General features: G+C 44.1%; 7 protein-coding genes across 7 annotated transcripts; 2 read left to right on the forward strand and 5 right to left on the reverse strand.

Annotated features, from left to right (window-relative positions):
* Positions 1-118: 118 nt before the first annotated feature.
* CYBJADRAFT_187587 (acid protease) lies at positions 119-1,333 on the reverse strand (the record flags this gene model as incomplete). The annotated part of the gene is made up of 2 exons (XM_020217269.1): positions 184-1,333; positions 119-145 (listed from the first exon to the last, which is right to left on the reverse strand). Exons 1-2 carry the CDS (start codon positions 1,327-1,329, stop codon positions 119-121), a joined length of 1,173 nt encoding a protein of 390 aa, XP_020072882.1. The 5' UTR covers positions 1,330-1,333.
* Positions 1,334-2,763: 1,430 nt separating this feature from the next.
* CYBJADRAFT_182049 (pepsin-like aspartic protease) lies at positions 2,764-4,454 on the reverse strand (the record flags this gene model as incomplete). The annotated part of the gene is made up of 2 exons (XM_020217026.1): positions 2,764-3,134; positions 3,170-4,454. 2 exons carry the CDS (start codon positions 4,452-4,454, stop codon positions 2,764-2,766), a joined length of 1,656 nt encoding a protein of 551 aa, XP_020072883.1.
* Positions 4,455-5,058: 604 nt separating this feature from the next.
* Positions 5,059-6,306, reverse strand: CYBJADRAFT_120536 (pepsin-like aspartic protease; the record flags this gene model as incomplete). The annotated part of the gene is made up of 1 exon (XM_020212327.1): positions 5,059-6,306. A coding segment is annotated over one exon (1,248 nt), but the record flags the coding sequence as incomplete, so codon positions are not given.
* A 1,133-nt stretch (positions 6,307-7,439) lies between these two features.
* On the reverse strand, positions 7,440-8,750 carry CYBJADRAFT_120719 (glycosyltransferase family 15 protein; the record flags this gene model as incomplete). The annotated part of the gene is made up of 1 exon (XM_020212333.1): positions 7,440-8,750. A coding segment is annotated over one exon (1,311 nt), but the record flags the coding sequence as incomplete, so codon positions are not given.
* Positions 8,751-9,125: 375 nt separating this feature from the next.
* SDS3 (Sds3p) lies at positions 9,126-10,326 on the reverse strand. The gene has a single exon (XM_020217675.1). The coding sequence runs from the start codon at positions 10,023-10,025 to the stop codon at positions 9,204-9,206; it is 822 nt and encodes a 273-aa protein (XP_020072886.1). The 5' UTR covers positions 10,026-10,326; the 3' UTR covers positions 9,126-9,203.
* Positions 10,327-13,759: 3,433 nt separating this feature from the next.
* Positions 13,760-15,187, forward strand: SLT2 (mitogen-activated serine/threonine-protein kinase SLT2; the record flags this gene model as incomplete). Its single annotated transcript, XM_020213487.1, has 1 exon — positions 13,760-15,187. The coding sequence occupies one exon, from the start codon at positions 13,760-13,762 to the stop codon at positions 15,185-15,187; it is 1,428 nt and encodes a 475-aa protein (XP_020072887.1).
* Positions 15,188-17,506: 2,319 nt separating this feature from the next.
* Positions 17,507-19,822, forward strand: DAP2 (dipeptidyl aminopeptidase; the record flags this gene model as incomplete). Its single annotated transcript, XM_020217270.1, has 1 exon — positions 17,507-19,822. One exon carries the CDS (start codon positions 17,507-17,509, stop codon positions 19,820-19,822), a length of 2,316 nt encoding a protein of 771 aa, XP_020072888.1.
* Between the last annotated feature and the right edge of the window lie 85 nt (positions 19,823-19,907).

Here is a 19,907-nt window from a genome sequence, read left to right on the forward strand (position 1 = left end):
TTCTTGTAATGCTACTGTTGTTAACAAACCATTCCAAGAGACTGTGGCTGTAAGTGTCTCGTTGTTGAAGCCACCACTTGGTGTCTTCGCAGCTTCAAGAACTTCGATTTCGGCAGTATCATTGTTGTTGTTCACTGGTGCAACTCTAAGCTGGAGTCCTTCGAGATCAAACACAACGTAAACCTCTTGCAAAAAGACATCTCCCAAGATATAATTGACTCCTTTAGTTCCAGCAAAGATGTTGAGTGCACACTCTTTATGCGACGAGTCAGTTGCGACCAAGAACGTCTCGAGTGGGATATCGACTTTTAGACCATCAAAGTTGAAGCCAAATGTTATGTTCGTGCTCTGTTCTGGGCAGCGAACAAGATATTGACCCCAGCTGTCTGAATAAGTAGCTTTCAGAGCCTCAGCTATATTTTCAACGGCATTCGGTGGTAAGTAAACTTCTGAGGTTCCCGAGTCGAACAAGACACTGGTGGTATTAGACAACACTTCAATCTCAACCTCACCATCGTTTATGTCAATGGAGTTAAGATTCACATTGAATGTGCTAGGCTGAGACATGTTCTGGCCAGCTACAAGTGGAAGAGTGACAAGTTCCCCTTCGTACTTTGAATGATCAATTCCTCCGAAAAGAATGTAACCTTCAGCATTTTCCCCATCCAACCACATTGAAAAGGCTGTTCTCTTAATCAAACCAGTCTGTTTTAGAGCCGAAGGTAAGTTTTGATAAATGTAATGAGTGGACTCAGTTTGCTCAAATGATAACCCACAAATTGGAGTAGCGTTTGAAACGTTGGCTACACCAAAGGTAAAGTCGCTCAAAGTAGCATTTCCAATTGTGACAACACCATCAAGGTAAACTCCCGCTGCGACAGTGGTATCACCATATCCAATCACAAAGGTTGGATGATCCCCTTCAAGAACTTCCACATCAACATCAAGGATTCCATACTCCTCACAGTCAATTGTTGCTGCTTCTGATGAAACGGAGATTGTTTCACTCGCTGCTGGAAAGACAATTTCTCCTCCTCGATTAGAAGAACAGTATGGGTTATTTGGAGCATTAACCCAAAAGTCACTTGAGCCGGTATCAAGAAGAGCAAAGATCTCGGTTCCATTCACAACCATTCTAGAGCCAAAGAAGATACCACCTTCATAGAACATATCTGCATAAACAGTGCCATCACCTCTTTTCGATAGCTTAGGAATCTTTTTGGCTGAATGAAAATCGTTGCCTCTAAGGACATCGAACTTCATTGGAACAGCATTAGAAAATGCTAAAGCCGCAAAGGTTGAGCCGATGATTAAGTTTGATAATTTCATAATCGTATACAGATTTTTGAACTTCTTCTGGGGCAATTGGGCATGTCGAAAATGTCTACAACGTGTCTTTCGGAGCGTTTATATAATTTTCACTAACCTCTCAGGCCGCAGCAACTGCAATAGTAGTATTCATTTTCTCGTTACGTGTCGAACAATTTGAGAGCTGCATGCGTATCGAAAACTCGTATATATGTACATCATAAAATATCTCATGTGGGACCATAACTTACATGCAAGGAAAAATTCGAGATCGTATTTGAAGATATGACGTGATCATCATGCTATGCTTCAAAACTTTGAGGCGTTGTTCTGATTGAACTAGATTGATCTTTCAATTCACTGTTTGTACCACAGGTGAGTTTGTTTAAGGTAATGTTCATTTCACCATTGTTCATTTCACCATTGTTTATTCTTCCATTGATACGCTGTCAACTCTTTGACATTCCCGCTCCTATCTCCAAGAGTACGTTTCTAGTATTGAAGCTTCTTCTATACACTCAGACGCAGGCTATGCAAGGCAGGGTGACAGGTCTCACTATTTCTTCAGAAGTAAACAATACTTTACCACATTTTCACTAGCCTTGAAAACCATGCAACTTTTCTAGATCTCTTACGAAAGCCTTGTTTTAACGGGAACGCTTCAACGTTACTCCTATGTCCTGGTATTGTCTCAAGGAGGCAATCTGAAAATCTCTGTAAGGTGTGTTGCTTCCTTGAAGACTTTGAAAATATTTTAAAACTACATTGTTGGTGTAACAGCTTGAAAGCATACCCTTTGCTGCGACAAAAGATGGACGAATAAATCTCCTTCAAGTTACCCAGTACGTTAAAAGAATCCGCTTTTTACTTTCCCTTTCAAATTCGGTATGTTAAAATATTTAACACAGATTAGCTTTCATTCGTACGACACCTGCATGATAGACGCTAGCCAATATGCATAAAATTGCTTTGATGACTTCATCCTTTTTTTCCTCGTATTGCATTCTTTCGAATCAATTTCTGGTTAAACATGGTCTTTGGAGATATTTCCAGCAAGAATATTCTGAAGAATCTCCAATATTGACGCATCTACATGCACTTTACGTACAATATAATCCTTTGTATGTGAGGATAATGAATTAACAATAGATGTATGATTTTTCTAGTACGGCTCAAGGTGCAATTGGCCTATCTTATGATGATCTGCCATATTTCACACATGCTTTCGTAACTGGGGAATATTCTCTATTGAATAAAAGATGTTATGCATAAGATGTTATATCGGCACGTGCTTATAATTTGTTCGCGTTAGAAGGGAATCACTCACTTGCAAGGATATGTAATATCTCGTGTATGTTGCATAACTTCTACATGAAAACGCCACTCTACAGATAAAGTAGTAATATTTCAATTTGAAGATAGGCATCTGAACTAAAACAGAAATAAACGTGATGATTAAAACAAAATAAAGAGAGTTATGATGCTGAAGAGGGAAAAGTCGGAACGTTTGCAACCAATGTTAGCAGACGACTGTGCATATGGACTGCTAGAACCAGTAGCTGTCCTAGAAGAAAGACCATTTGTAGAGCCACTGATGACGCTAAGTAGAGTGGTGCCACTGGACTCTGTGATTGGAGTGGAAGACTTTATACCCTGAACTTCATCGGTAACAAGCTGTGAATTCACAGCCGATGCAGAACCAGGAACTGTCATGGTCAAATGCGCTGTTGGTGTTGAACCATCACTTGCAGTTGGACCAACAGAGCCGACCATTTCAACACCATCACCCATATTACTACTGTCATATTTACAGGGGCCATTTGTACCTGGAGACCATCCAAATCATAAACAACATAGACACTTCTAAGGAAAGTGTCACCAAGAATACAACGACTAGAGCCTGTTGAAACGATAGCACAGGTTTTGCGTGAGTCGTCAACAGCAACAAGAAAATCGTCTAATGGGACTTGAATATCAATGGTATCAAAAGAGAAGGTGAAATTGATACCGGTAGTAGACCTTGGACAGTCGATAACGTAAAAGCCTTGTTTCTTATCATAAGTGGCATCCAGTGAGCTGGCAATACCATTCACGACGCTTTCTGGAAGATATGTAAACGAAGTACCGGAGTCTAAGAGACAGCTCTGCGTTTCGCTAAGCACATTGACTCTTGTCTCACCATCGCTCAGGGATAAGCTGTTGAGACTGACATCGAATGTAACAGGCTGCTCAAAGCCACTGTCAATGTAGTAATTGAGTAGAGACATTGTAGCCAAATCACCAAGATACTTAGAGTGGTCGATTGCACCGAAGAGAACAACACCTTCAGCTGTGTCTGAATCCATCCACATGGAATACATGTTTCTTGCTATCAGACCTGAAGCTTTTAGCGCAGAAGGATAATTTTGATATTGAAAAGCACCACCAAAACTATCCATATATGTGCCTGTGGAAGCTTCGTTGCCTTCGAAACCGATCCCACAGATTGAAGTAGATGCGTTAGATGTATTCGCAACTGCAAAGGTCAATCCATCAAGGGTAGCGTTACCAAATGAGACCACAGAGGTACCGTAATAACCAATCGCATACGTCATATCAACGTACTGTATGAGAAACAATTGACCATCTGTGCTCCATTGTTGTGATTCAGTATCGAATACACCAAACATTTCAAAATCAATTGTTGCTTCTGATTGTGATATAGATGTTGAGAAACCTCTTTTCTCCACGGTTGGAGTGATATCTGGCTTCAGGTTCTCTGAATGGACACCAGCTGGCCTTTGAGCGGAGTCAATATTTGTTCCCTGTAGCCTCCAAAGGTCAGCTGGTGAGAATCCGTGAAGCCTCTCCTTCCTGGTTCCCCCATTAGACGTGCAGTAAGGGTTTGTAGAACCGTAGACCCACAAATCACTAGAACCAGTATCTATCAAAACACTATACTCGGCACCAGCTATGGTAATATTGGCTGCATAAAACACCTGCTCATCTAATATGTTAGCTCTAACTATACCACCATCTCTTTTACCAAATGATCTCTTTTGAGCGGTGTGGATATCTCTTCCTCTGAGGATGTTAAAATTCACAGAGACTTGTGCAAGAGCTACTGACGCACCCACTAACGCAACAATAACAGGAACCAATCTCATTGTCTATGGTCTGCTATATATTATTGGCCTATCTCTATGGAATCATAGCATTTTACAAAGAATATAACCAGTTTAAATGGTAATGGCGTCAAGGCTGTGTTGCTATCTTGGTCATGTTCATTATCCTGTTATTGAATCTAATGTTGAAGGTCCAAATAACGCTTAATGAAGATAGTACATGGTATTTACATGGAAACTTACCGAGGAATGAAGCAAAGCGATCACTCATTGGAGCTCCGCCTCTTGTCTGTAGTCCAAATTTTGGCCTATCTCCCATTAACTTCTGTCTACTCTTCATTCATAACTTTCGAAATGTTGGTAAATCTGTTACAATGGCATATACGCTACAATTGGAAGGAACAGAATCTTCAATCAGCTGGGTGCTCATCGATGACCACTGCGAGGCTTGACAAGCCTCTTCCAGAACAATGGCCGTATCTTTTGTCTAAAACAGAGCCAAGAGGAAGACGGACATAGAAGTTAACAGGCGCGTGGCGGAGTCCAATGCATTAGATGATGCATCATTCGCACTTGATGAAGATAACGATAAACCAGTCGAGTTAGAGTCGGCCCGTTTTCCAAACTTCTTTGCACTGTATTCGTCACTTATCACTTCAACTTGCTGTGAGTCAGTGATCTTTACGGGTGCCAATTGAACTTGGTAGCCGTCCAAATCATAGACGACGTATGCGTGCCTCAAGAAGGTGTCACCGAGGATGACCCTGCTGGAAGGACGGACTAGAACGGCACAACGTACTTGAGTGCTATCAACAGCTCCAAGCATATCGTTGAGAGGAACCTGGATGGCGACTCCTTGGAAGTGAAAGTCCAAAGTTATGTCTGTAGACTCTACTGGACAATCAGTGACATACCAGCCGATTGTGTCGTCCCATTCTGCATTCAGCTTATCAGCAAGGCTCTGAACAGCACGCGGTGGTAAATAGTTAACAGTTGTACCGGAATCCAAGAGACCGGCAGATATGGTTTCATCAAAGATTGATGATTCCTCGCCATTTATGGTAATACCTAGAGATTGGATCTCAACGTCAAAGGTGATAGGCTTAGCGAAGCCATAATCGGCGTATACATTCACCAATGGTAACGTTACCAGGTCTCCTTGATACTTAGCGTGGTCAATGGCACCAAATAGGATCTTACCATTGGCATCTACTGAGTTCAAATACAGAGAATACAAGTTTCTCTGGATAATACCCTGGTTCTTCAACGCTAAGGGGAAGTTATCGCATTCGAAAGTACCCCCGTACTGCTGCATGAATTGACCATGAGATGCTTCATTTCCAACGTAACCAATGCCAAAAACGGGAGCACTGCTGTTGGTCAAGTTTGCCAAACCAAACGTGAAGTCGACCAGAGAGGCACCAGAGACTTCCAGCCTGGAGCTACCCCAACGGCCCAGTGCAAAGCTATAATCACCGTATTGAATGAAGAACGGTTTCCCATTATCTTTGAAATTATCGCCATTGTCTTGGAAGACACCACTGCTCTCGCAGTCAATGGTTGCCTCTGCAGGATCAACATCTCTGGCATCACTTCTGTCTCTCTTGTCAACACTTGGAGTTCCAAGATTCCAAAGATTCTTTGGCGAAGCATCAACGAGCCTTTCCCTATTGGAGTGTCCATTGTTGGCTCTACAGTACGGGTTATTAGCTCCATAGACCCAGAGATCACTTGACCCTGTGTCCAGCAACACTTTAAAGCTTTGGCCAGCAAGTTTCAGATCAACTGAGTAGTAGACCTCCTTGTTGTACAAGGTCAGATAAACAGAGTCATCTCTTTTGTACAAGCGATCAAAAGCCTGAGTGTCTCTCTTTGCTGTTTCAAAGCTTTCACCTCTTACAATGTCAATGTCCAGGGATAACTGTGCAAATGCACCAGCTGCCATGAACAACGGTAGTAACTTCATCCTTTTCCTTTTGTTTTACTAGTTATGATTGTATAATGTACGTCATTTTGTCGTCTCTGGTGTTAGAGTGAAGGACGCTTGTATACCCTTGCTTTGAGGGAGCTGTAGATCCACACATCACTACAGATCTGCGTTTATTCGTTTGAAAGTTGAGCTTGCTTCAGTGTGGGATATGAGAAGTACACATATGGCACAAGTCGAGCCCACCAGAAGATACATGGCTTCGTGCATCCTGTCTTAGTTATGTTCAAACCTGCAATGCACGTTCACCACATATTCAGATCTCACCTCCTATAGGAAGCGAGCCAATGGCTGATCTGTTGATCTATTTACTGAAAGATTCAGTGGAACTAGGGTGTGCTTTCGAGCTCTATGCTTGAGTCTTAATTGCTCTTAGAGTATCATAGAAACTACAACAGAATGAACATAACCACAGTGTATGCGTAAGAAGAACCCTCAGATTATGACGAGGATTTTGTATGTCACAATGAACCAAGCCGAAGAAGTGTACATATGTAGCATCTCAAAGTCAAAGGTTTACAGGTTTTCACACAGCTGGTGGTATTGGTCATTTGACAGCCATAGAAGTCGTCCTGGGCCTCAAAAGGTCAACATTTCACAGTGCTCAGGTGTCCACACTTGTCCAATGGCATCAATTGAAGAGTGGGAATAATGCCACTCCTCCACGGTGATCCTTTGATCCTCATCATGTGGACACTCATACATTACAATGCATTCGAAACAAGACGACGTACATTTACAACAGCATACTCCTTTAATACACCATATAGAAGTTTTCGCTATAACATCGTGTATTTACAAACGTGATGTACAGCCTCTTAAATTGACCCCTTTCCTCTTTCCCTGTACCTGTGAATATGCAATTTCAAACACACCAATGAGCTTCAACACATGCACTTTTATCGTACAAGGTTTCAAATCAGCTTGCTCTGATCCCTCAGCTCTTTCTTTGTACGTTTTTCGATATCTCTGACGTTAATGTCCTCTCTAACATCATACCATCCTTCTTGAATCATTTCAAACCAATTCTGTAAGAAATCGTTATCTTCAACGTCATAAGTGGACTTTGGACAACGACAGCGACAGCCTTGGCCATAGTCCTTAACGGGACTCAAATGCTTCCAAAAATTGTCGTATTTAGGGCTGTATCCTGGCATTTGTAGATATTCCTCTGAAGCCTCATATGGAGTTTGATTTGGATGGTTTGCAGGACAGTGTCTTATTACGCTGTGTTGGTAGCCCAAATCTCTGAAGTAGTGAATTTCGCTGATATCCAACATAAATCCAACAGCTAATGAATGGACAGGTGCATCACCCCAACGCTCTGAGTAAAAGCCACCTTGCTTTTCCAAGAATTGGAAATAGGACTCGTATATGGGATTATCCCAAAGATCGACACGAGCAATCTCAAAATTGGACCAGAAATGGTTCAAGTTGTACTCCTGACCGTCAATTCTTTCCCCTGATAAGCCGGGTAGTCTGCCCCTATCCTTTGCAAATGCCACAAGTTCTCTGATGTGATCCTCTGGGATATCGTCATCTGTCATCAACGTACCAGACTTCCCCTTTGATGAGAACTCTTTCTTCACGTTGCGTAGCAGATCCTCAACAAGGAGCACTTCTCTTACACGGCTTGCAATGTTCCAGAAATTATCGATATTTGCATACCATCTTTCCTGTCTCTTAAGATCAGGGATCTTCACTTTGCTCATCATGTTCTTCACAAACAACTTCCAGGAGGATCTAGGCTCGAATCCAGTCTCTCTAAGCCATGCTCTAGTTGCCCTGAACAGATTAGGGATAGTATCGCTAAACTCTTCGATCATAATGACAAACCCATACTTCTTTCCACGTCTCTGCATCTCCATGAATGGATCGTAAGGTATATCACAAAAGAACTCGACATCCGGCTCTACTCTCCAGTACCATTGATGTTTCCTCACCAAAGGGTGCCTGTAGAACCCACCTGAGAAGAATCGACACATCTTGTGATATGAGACCTTGTTGCCATACATTATCCCCTTGTCACCCTGCAATTCAACAGCCTGCTTGAAGAGAGGTGTTTCCTTCACGTCCTCAGGGAATTCCCATAACTCTTCGGGTATGGTGCCAAACTCCACTGTTGATGCGGTGTAGTTCCTCACAGTTGACTTGAACTCCTCGGTAAATTCCTCATCGTTTATCAACACCCATGGATAGTGGAACCATTGGTTGAAATGTCTCTCCAAGGACATCATGCTCTTGATAACACCGTCAAGCTCTTCGTTTCTAGCCAGCATCACCAAGGACGCATCAGCTCTCTCGGGCGACAACCACTGGGGGTCTGAACAGCCGTCGAAGAACACGTCGTCATGATCCCCTGGGAAGATCTGATGAGAGGGTAATCCAGCTTCAAATTCCCTCTGGTCCTTCAGCACCAGAACCAGCGTAATTGAACCTATCGCTATTACAACGATGAGTATCAAACAGATGAGCATTAAATAGAGCGGGAGCACGTAGCTCCGCAGCGATACTCTCCTTTTGAGCAGGACTATGATGCTATTCGACAGCCTTGCGAGTCTGAGCATTCTCTCGGTTCAATCCCACCTCTTCTTGGTGCTTCTGGCTATCTCGTGCTTATCAACAAGGTCCTGAAGTAAACACAGCCTCTGTTTTTTCCCGTGAGTGCACCGATGGAGTGTGGGCCACGCTATAAAATCTCCTCGAGATGAGCCGGTACATAAGGCAAAGATTATATTATGTTATATTATATTATGTTATATTATCTCATGTTATATCATCTCATGTTATATTGCATCGTATGTTCAAAGGCCTCGTAAGAAGTTCAAATCCTCGGATATCTCTTCATTCTTCAAGGAGTTTGGTGGCTGGTAGCTCTTATTCGAGTGTCTTGTGGATGGCTTGTCCTTTCTATCCCCAAATAACAGAGAGCTGAGATCTCCATCGCTTAGCCAGCTCTCCTCTGCACTGGAATACCTCGTCTTCTTACGTCTCCCGCCTCCGGCAGCGGATGTGTTACCAGATTCGTTTGCACTGGCGTTGGTGTCTTCAGCTTGAGAGGTGTAGTCGTGTCGACGTCTGTGTGCACGGGTACGATCACTCCCATACCCCATCGTCGATATCGATGATTCCTTCAGGCTCTGCTGAGACCTGGTGTTCTTGTGCAAATCGATCGTTGTATCCATGTTATAGGAGTGCGAGTTGGCCATGTCCAAGAGCACTTTATCCTCTTTGAGCTGCTTGATCTGTTTCTCCAAAGACGCATATAGCCTCTCCTTGACAACCTTCACCATCTCGTCGTGCTCCTTGTTGGCCTTTTCAACCGCTTCCTGGAACTCCTTCTCGGCCCTATCCGCCTGGTACTCTTCCCACAGTCTTAACCTTACAAGCTCGTAGTCCCTCTCTTCCTCCAGGTCCAGGTACTTCTCCTTCAGCTCCTCATTGGTGCCCGCGTGCGCAGTCATGAGCTTCTGCTGGAGTGTCTGAAGCATGCCGCGGTAGTAATAGTCTCTATCCACGCAGAACGACTCCTCGAGCTTGTACAGTTTGGACAGAATCGTGGCCCTCCTCTTGTCCTTCTTGTTGGGATTATTCGTACTGTTGTTGGTAGAGTTGTTTATCATCATTGGCGCTGGAGCATCTAATTCACACCCCTATGGTTAGTTATCCTTCTGTAATCACCACGCTTTCATGCTCGCAACACAAGAAACATGCAGAGATAATTACACTCACACTCCATCTTCGCATGTCCACTGTAGTATCTATCGCCCATTCAGTAGGTTTTGATGCGTTTCCTCTCTCTCCCTCTCTCTGTGTGTATATAAAACTTTTCCCTTGTGTGGTGAAATGTTTGTGTACGGAAAAGGAGGAGGGTTGATTGTTACGCGCCACAGACCTATTTGCCCGTGTACCAGTTTGGCAGACTTCTTTACGCTTTTTGCCCACCAAGCGTTGGTAGCCACGGTGATGGCCATTCAAATCCTTGGTGTTGGGATGTTTTATGACACAAACACGAGCACGGATTTTCCTCCTGGAGGGCGTCGTTGTGGGTAAACTGGTGATACGGATAATCGTGTGAATTGATCCCTTGGCTCATGGTTAGTTTACTATGGAAAAGCTCAGTTCAAGGATTATAGCTTAGGAATTTGAAATATTTATCATTAATATCTTTGGCTAATTTATTGATCATACGAAAACAAACTGGAGTCATTTTTTTATTCAGGAAATTAACACCGTGGGCACATAGATCTATACCACATTTAATTGGTAATAATGCTTCTCTTAAGGCAGGTATTAATTCACACGGTTGATTAACACGTGCACTCAAAGCCATTACGAGATCACTAGTCGTTTCCACCGTTATATCAATTCTGATCACGATGAGATTCTCCAGAGTTACTACGCGCGATACTGAAAACACGGACAATCGCGATGGAATTCACGAAAACCAAAGCAAACAAAAACACAAAAAAATACATTGCGTACACACAACAAAACGTAAACAAAGACGAAAACCACTACCCGCCCGCTCTTTCTGACACAGCGGATACGTTTCAACCAGAGGTATCATCATGTCTTCGCATACATCGACGCCGTCACAGAGGAGAAAGCTCTCCAAGAACCCATTCAAGGCTCCTTCACCGATTCTGAAGCGTCAGCAGCAGAAGCCGTTGAACTTCTTTCTCCAGGGAAGATCCAAGTCCTCCTTGGAGCCGAAGACCAAGCCCCTAGAGGATGCCACAGGTAGCGACCTGAACATCAAGTCGACATCTCAACCTCCGAGGGAGCTGAAGACTTCATCTATGAATTTCCTTGCCAGAACAAGCTCTTCGTTCGACGCAACAGACGAAGACGATGATGTTGTGGAGGTTGATCCTCCGATAAAGAACTTCAAGAACTCAAAGCCTCCGGCTTCAAGGATGTTGTCTTCATCATCGTTACCATCAGCCTCAGCATTATCCTTCACTACACCAAGAGAAACCGTGGATCTCTCAACTGAAAGGGACACCATGAACGAGACACATGTATCGCACACGGACTCACGTAAACCTTCTCAGTTCAAACCACTGGTGACCCTGGGTAAGCTTAGATCTGGTGGTCAGCAGACTCTAAACTTTGGATCTAAAAAGCTGGCGCCTGCAAAGAGAGCTCTCAATCCATGGGATCAAACTTCTAAGCTGACCAAGACAAAGAACCCTCGTTTGAGGGCAACACCACCAGCCCAGACAGACCAATATCATCGAAGTATAACCTCTGATTTAAAGCTAAGCGACGAACAGAAATTGGTTCTTGAACTTGTGGTTAGAAAGGGATTGAACGTTTTCTACACAGGTAGCGCAGGTACTGGTAAGTCACTTCTCTTGCGTGAAATCATCTCTGCATTGAACCTCAAACATGGATCCAGAGCAGTTGCCGTGGCGGCATCCACAGGCTTGGCAGCTGTGAACATTGGTGGCTCTACAATCAATAGATTGTCGGGTATGGGTATTGGTGACAGGACACCACAGGCGTACATTTCAATGATTCGTAAAAAACCAGAGGTCAAAGAAAGATGGAGACTTATGAAGGTTTTGATCATTGATGAGATCTCTATGCTTGATGGAAGCTTCTTGGACAAATTAAATCAAGTTGCCCAGGGTGTTAGAAACTATAAAGAACCCTTCGGGGGTGTTCAGTTGGTCTTGACGGGAGATTTCTTCCAGTTACCACCTGTACCTGATAAAAACAGAGCTATGAAATTCTGTTTCCAAGCACAATCTTGGAAATACATCGACAGAACAATTCTATTGCACAAAGTTTTCAGACAGGCCGATTCTGAATTCGTCAACATATTGAACGCTGTGAGATTGGCAAACATCGATGACGAAATGAGCTCTGAGTTGGCGAGACTCTCAAGACCGGTGGTGTACGAGGATGGCATTCAACCAACAGAGTTATACTCCACTAGAAATGAAGTTGAATATTCAAATAGAAAGAGATTAGCAGCTTTACCAGGAAGGGTCAAGAAATTCACCGCAAACGACATTGCACCTGATGATAGGGCCGCAAAGATGCTTGAAAATACCATGGCTGTGAAAGAGCTCGAATTGAAAATTGGCGCACAAGTGATGATGTTGAAGAACATTGATGAGACATTGGTCAATGGTTCTGTTGGTGTCGTGTGGGGGTATTTGTCCAGTGAGCAATACACCGAGCTTAGAACTGCCTTTCTCCTATCATCTGACGATCCCTTGGATGATAACGAAGGTAAGAAGATTATCGATTTGATCCAAGAGTGCAATGCTGAAGGCCATATAACCGAAGAAACCAAAAGATATATTGAACAAATCTCCTCTATGAAAAAGCGCCAGTCCGCAGTTAAAAAGGCTGCTGAATTCTCTTCAAGCGTGACGGAGGCAGCTTTATTCCCAGTGGTTAGGTTCAAGACTCCGGCAGGTGGGCGTATTTTCCTAGCCGAGCCAGATGAATTCCAGGTTAGTGAAAGAGGCGATGATTCGCACTCCGTGATTGCACGCAAACAGGTCCCATTATTGTTATCATGGGCCTTATCCATCCACAAGGCACAAGGTCAAACGTTGAACTACGTCAGAGTCGATCTTAACCGTGTTTTCGAGGCCGGCCAAGTATACGTTGCACTTTCACGTGCCGTTTCTAAGGAGAATCTACAAATCTTGAACTTCCATCCTGACAAGATAAGAGTTAACCCTGACGTTAAAAGATTCTATTCCACATTGGAGAAGTTGGACTCAGCATGAACCAAGAGAGGAGGAGCAGGAAAAACAGTGGGGGTTAAATGGAAGATTAAATGGGGCACATGGCATTATTTTTTTCCCTTCTTCGCAGCTTTCGCCGTCCATACTTGTACACGTTAACGTGCATTCTTGCACTTTCGGTGGGCTGTTGCCAAAAAAAGAACAAGCGCACGGGAATGAAGAAGGGCTCTCGTTTTTGGAGGGGGGGGGGTTGGAAAAGTAGTTTTTTTTAGAAGGGGATGAAAAAACCTCAAAATTGGAGGACAGAAGTTCTTTCTCGGAGCACATATCAAATATCAAGAGATTTGAGAATCATCAGGACTACTTGAAGAGAGTAATATCTTTTCAATTGAGATTTTAATTGTCCTTTTGTTCTAGTTTCGACACCATAGGGGTCTTTATTACACATTCTGCCTATTCTTTTGTGGTATAAAACAACGCTTGTGACCTTGTGCTGATTACAGTCGAAGGGGAGTAACACTGGCAACTGTAAATCAGATCGACTTGTTCCCTCCTCAATAATATTATACCCTAACTTTCCTACTGTTGTCTCAGTTTCGTTTCAGCAACAAACACACAGCCCATATACACATATACACCGATAGAGAATGGCAGAACCAGAACGTCACACGTTTACCGTCTTCCAACAGGACTTCACCATCGACAAGAGGTTTGAGCTAATCAAGGAGCTAGGCCACGGAGCTTATGGAAATGTGTGCTCAGCACGCTATACAGAGACACCTGACATCACCGTTGCGATCAAAAAGGTGACCAATATCTTCAGCAGGAAGATCTTGTGTAAACGAGCACTCAGAGAAATCAAGCTGTTGAGACATTTTAGAGGTCACAAGAACATCACGTGTCTATACGATCTGGATATTGTCAATAAGAACGACTTCAACGAGGTTTACCTGTATGAGGAGCTGATGGAGTGCGATATGCACCAGATCATCCGTTCAGGACAACCCCTAACAGATGCCCATTATCAGAGCTTCATATATCAGATTCTCTGTGGTTTAAAGTACATCCATTCTGCCGATGTTTTACATAGGGATTTGAAGCCTGGTAACTTACTTGTCAACGCTGATTGCGAGTTGAAGATTTGTGATTTTGGACTTGCCCGTGGCTATTCATCAATACCTGAGAAGAACACCGGGTTTCTAACTGAATACGTTGCTACTCGCTGGTATAGAGCTCCGGAGATTATGCTCAGCTTCCAGTCTTATACAAAGGCCATCGACGTCTGGTCCATTGGTTGTATACTTGCTGAGTTACTTGGTGGGAAGCCGATATTCAAGGGTAAGGATTACGTTGATCAACTCAACCAGATCTTGTACATTGTTGGCACACCAGCAGAGGAAACACTAACTAGAATTGGATCGCAAAGGGCGCAGGACTATGTAAGATCGTTACCGTTTATGCCTAAGGTGCCTTTCTCACAGCTATACCCAGATGCCAATCCAGATGCGTTGGACTTGTTGGACCGGATGCTCTGTTTGGATCCTGCAAAGAGAATCACCGTTGAGGAGGCATTGACACATCCTTACCTCAAAGTATGGCACGATCCAGCAGATGAGCCAATCTGTGCATCGAAATTCGACTTCACTTTTGAAGAGGTTGACGATTTGGACGTAATGAGAACCATGATCTTGGAGGAAGTTGAGAGCTTCAGGGAGTTTGTGAGAAAGCCTATTGATGAACAACAATTGGAACTCTCCAACCCGGAGGCCATGGGACATGGACAACATCAACAGGAGGACCAATACAGTGAGCAGCAGTATCAACAGGACCAAATACATGAAAGTGTACCGGCAGTACCAGCTTCAGAACAGCAACAACAGCAACAGTTCCAGTTTGGCACGCCAATACAGCAGTCGTTTTTCCCACAAGCTGGCGAGAGCCCAGTGGGACAGATCGGTATACCCCAAGGTCAATTCACCTCAGATTTACCACCTAAGCCTGAAGAGGTGTATAATGATTCGTTTATCGATCTAGAGAGGGAGTTAGGATACGGATTGGATGGAATTAGAAGGTGAATCAGGCTTCAGTAGCCTTTGGCCGTTTTGCAGATTCCACTATTGAAACCTGTTTAATCTCACAGTCACAACGTGTAGTTTGAAGCTAGTGTAGATGTTACAAGGTTGTATGAAAACATAAAGTAGGTATCCAGGTCTTGATATGAACCGTTTACACAATTAGACTAAGATAAAAACAAGCAAGATACAGTCATAAAAAGAAGAAAGAAACACCGTGAGCCGAAACAGAGAGACCAACACTGTAAAAATACAATACAAAAGTCAGAGAGAAGACTGAAAGAAAGACACAGAGGAGATTGCAGTGAGTAATGGAGTCATTAAAGATCATTGCAACCCTTGCTGTTTGATCAAAGTGATGTCAATGTTACTCAAATTTGGATCCTCCTTCGCAGCTGTCTCTTGAGCATTTGCCAAAGCTTGGTTAACCACTGACTGGTTGTACAAAGCCTGGGCCTGAGCCTGGAACTGTTGAGACTGCTGAGCATCTGAGCCCTGCAGAGCCTGGTAGGTCGAAGAGTTCAAGCCCAATGGTAACGTCTGCTGTAACAGATTTGGTAAATTTTGGTCAAATGAGGCATCGTCAGCAGTGTTCTTCAAGTCACGAGCAGAGTCTTGAGACTGCAAGTGATTATCCCCAGAAGATTTCAGCTTCTCTTCTCTCTTCATCTTTCTGGTCTCGTTGTAGATGTCCTCTCTGTTTATCAAAATGTTCTTGAAGGTGTCCTTTAATATCTTTTCAATCAGGAGAGGCTTGTTGCCTTTGGCGTACAGCTCTCTGATCTGACGGTTGATCTCTGGGTTTCTTCTTCTCAGCATTGGGAAGCTCTCATTCAGATTCAGTTTGTCGTGGTTGTGCTCAGGGTTTGTCACCCTGAGAATCCACTTGACAACTTCATCCTGTTCGTTCTTCTTGCAGTTGGCAACCATGGAGAAAGGACAGTTGATCTTTCTCGTGGTCAGTTTCCGCTTACGCTCCTTGTCGTTGATGTTTCTCTTGTTACGGTATGTCCCTCCCAATTCGCAGGTGAAGTAGATTGCCTTTTCGTTCGAGTGGGAAATGACAATACCGAACCCGTTATCACGGGCGTACTGGTGGATATACGACACCAGCTCCTGTCTTGAACCGAACTCGCTCTGAGGCAACACCACTGGTTGGAAGTGAGTAGGCTGACCCAGCACCGAGCCTTGCGGTAAGTGTTGGGCCAATTGGTGCGCAGTTTGTGCGTACGACGACTGAGGGAACGCATTTGGAAGCTGTTGAGTATACTGGGCCAATTGTTCCTGTGTCAGTCTCTGCTGCTGTTGCGCCTGCTGTTGCTGCACCTGCTGTTGGTAGAATTGGTTCTGGGTCAATTGCTGGTACTGTTGTTGAGCGTCCTGCGATACATCGTGGTCCCCCTGGCCCTGTGGGACTTGGACTTGGACTTGGACATGGCCAGTCCCTTGGTCGCCGTGATCACCAGATACTTGACCGACTTGAAGGTCAACGTCCTGCGGAGGCTGGGACTGTGCGTCTTGTCCACGCTCATGTTTAACGTGCTCGTTAATTGCGTTCAAGACGTTGGTGGCGGCTTGTTGTGACTCTGTTGACATCTCGAATTGGTGGCGTCAGCTTTAACTTCGTCCCCCTTGTCCTGTCTGGTTTTTCCGTTGAGTGGTTATAGCGTGTGTGTGGTGCGTGTGTCCCTGTCTGGATGTTTACCTTTCACTTGCCTTGTGTGTCTCCTGTCCGGTGTTTTTGGGATGTGTCACTTTGTCCTATAGGGGTGGGTTGTGATTGAGCGAGACAACACAAATTGATCCTGCCTTTACCAATACGATCGTTGGTGGGTGTTTGGGGGTGTGTGGGAGGATTTGGGAAATGGTTGGAGAAGTTTTTTTGCCCCTTTTTCGAGGGGCCACGCCCCCTTTTTAAAGATTTGTCCAAGTTTTTTTTTGAGAACGCTTTACGGCGGTGGGCGGGGGTTTCTTGATCACGTTTGCTAGTTTCTAATTCGCGGAAAATACCAAGCGTTAAGGAACCAACACAAAACAAAACAGGACAATTTGTTGAGCAGGCCGGGTAACTGAGAATGGCCGGGAGGCGGAAGAGGACAAAAGACGTACACCCGGACATCTATTTTAGTACCCGTTTCTGAGGGGGGCAGTAGCGATAACCACTTCCTGCATTCTTTAGGTATAATAACTTGCACAGAAGACACCACAAAGACATAATCAATTGCACGAGTCAAGCTCACAATCACAATTTCTCCGAGCACAATGAAGCCAGAGACCGAACCGGCTCTTCACAACCGTCGTCGACCTTCCTATCTCGCTGGAATGACCCTAGTTGCCCTGGTGTGGGGGTCTGTGCTCCTCATTGCCGGTGTGGCTCATCTGCGCGAGGTATCAACACAACGTTCACTACTTCAAGATGACGATGGCCTCATCTCTCTGCTACAACTGAGACAACAGTACGCTGACTTCAACGTCTCTGGGCGAATTGGGTTTCCGCAGGTCAGGAACTCATCGTTTGCGCCGGAGTACAAGTCGATTCAATGGATCTCGGAGCCTGATTCGTTCAAAGACGATAAGGGGACATTCGCAACTAGCGATAAGGGGAAGTACCTTGTTAAATCCATCCAGGATGACAATTACGAGAAGTACTTGTTCAATTCGTCACATTTCTTCTTTGATCACATCAATTATACCATCTCTGCGTTCGTTGCAAGCCCAAACTTGGAGATGGCTATTGTGCAAACGAACTGGACTCAACATTGGAGACACTCGTCGTTTGCTCTACACTGGGTGTTGGACGTTGAAACACAGCGGATCACCCCGTTGAGCTCTGAGAAGTTGTCGTTCGCTACGTGGTCCCCAACGTCGACACACATTGCCTATGTCTTGGACAATGACGTTTACGTCTACGACTATAAGACCCACACGTCAACAAGAGCTTCTTTTGACGGAGGTGACGAAATATTCAATGGTAAGCCGGACTGGGTGTATGAGGAGGAGGTGTTCGAAGATGAAAGCGCACTGTGGTGGTCTCCAAAAGGTGACTATGTTGCATTCTTGAGGACAAATGACTCTTTGGTACCAGACTTCCCAATCACCTATTTCGTTCAGGATGATTCTCCTTACCCAGAGCTAAGAGAGATTAAGTACCCTAAACCAGGCTATCCAAATCCAAATGTTTCATTGGCATTGTACAATATCCATTCTAATGTCACGGATTACATTGAGTACCAGGATGATATCTTTACAGAGGTTGTTTGGGTCGGGAACGAGCAACTATTGTTGAAATCAGTCAACAGAGAGGCAGACTTCTTAAAAGTTGTTTTGATAAACGCCCACAGTTCGTCTATAAGCATAGTTAGAGATGAAGAGACTGATAGCTGGTTTGAAATCACCCATGATACGTTATTCATCCCAAAATCGGAAACACGCGAGCTTGATGGTTATATCGATACTGTGTCTGTTAATGGTTATAACCATTTGGCATACTTCACTCCTCCCAACAATTCAACTCCAAAATTGTTAACCCAGGGCGAGTGGGAAGTTGTCGATGCACCTTCTGCGTTTGACTATGCAAAAGATTTGGTGTACTTCTTCTCAACCGAGGTTTCATCCATTGAAAGACATTTATATTCTGTGGATATCCATTCAGGTGAGATTAAATCACTCACCAAAGGTGAAGCTTGGTTCTCTGCGTCCTTCTCTTCAGGAGCAAGATACGTTTCCTTGACCAAGAGAGGTCCTGGGATTCCATCGCAGAGTTTATTAGACTTATATACTGGGGATTCAAGACCTTTAGAGACAAACGACAAATTGTCACATTTATTGGAAGATTTTGAAATACCTGAGAAGGTTTATGGCGAAGTTGACATTGGAACTGCAAAGGTTAACTACGTTGAAAGATTACCACCACAATTTGACCCGAAGAAGCAATACCCAATGTTGTTCTTCATGTATGGAGGTCCAGGTTCACAGCTGGTTACAAAGACATTTTCGTTGGGATTCCCTGAAGTTGTGTCGGCCCAATTAGACGCCATTGTTGTCACTGTTGATGGTCGTGGTACAGGATTCAAAGGACGTGGCTTCAGATCCCTTGTCAGGGATAACTTGGGCCATTACGAAGTTATTGATCAAATTGCAGCTGCAAAGCATTGGTCGCAGAAGAAGTACATCGATTCCACCAGAATTGCGATATTTGGATGGAGCTACGGAGGCTATATGACCTTGAAAACGCTTGAGCGTGACGCAGGAGAAACCTTTAGCTACGGCATGTCAGTAGCCCCTGTCACAGATTGGGCACTCTACGACTCTGTATATACAGAGAGATATATGCATACGCCGCAGAACAATGCTGACGGTTATGCTCAATCAGCAGTGCATAACATCACTCAATTGATGAAGGCCAAGAGGTTCCTTCTATGTCACGGAACTGGTGATGATAATGTACATTTCCAAAACAGTGCAAAGCTATTGGACAAGTTGGACTTGGCTGGTGCTGAGAACTACGATCTCCATGTATTCCCAGATTCCGACCATGCAATCAGATACCACAACGCCAATAGTATCATCTACGACAAGTTATTCTCATGGTTGGACCATGCATTCAAGGGAGACTACTTGAGTGCTTTTCAAAGATAAACTATTTCTAGACACTGTACTATATAATTGACTCAATTGAAGAGAGAAATCAGGCTTAAACCGTAGAGAAACTTTGCCAAAGCGG

This window comes from Cyberlindnera jadinii (assembly GCF_001661405.1).
Source record: "Cyberlindnera jadinii NRRL Y-1542 unplaced genomic scaffold CYBJAscaffold_1, whole genome shotgun sequence".
Taxonomy (NCBI): domain Eukaryota; kingdom Fungi; phylum Ascomycota; class Saccharomycetes; order Phaffomycetales; family Wickerhamomycetaceae; genus Williopsis; species Williopsis jadinii.

What these genes read in the sequence shown, in the direction of transcription:
- SDS3 (XM_020217675.1), bottom strand. Translation starts at nt 10,025, where the DNA reads ATGATGATAAACAACTCTACCAACAACAGTACGAATAATCCCAACAAG.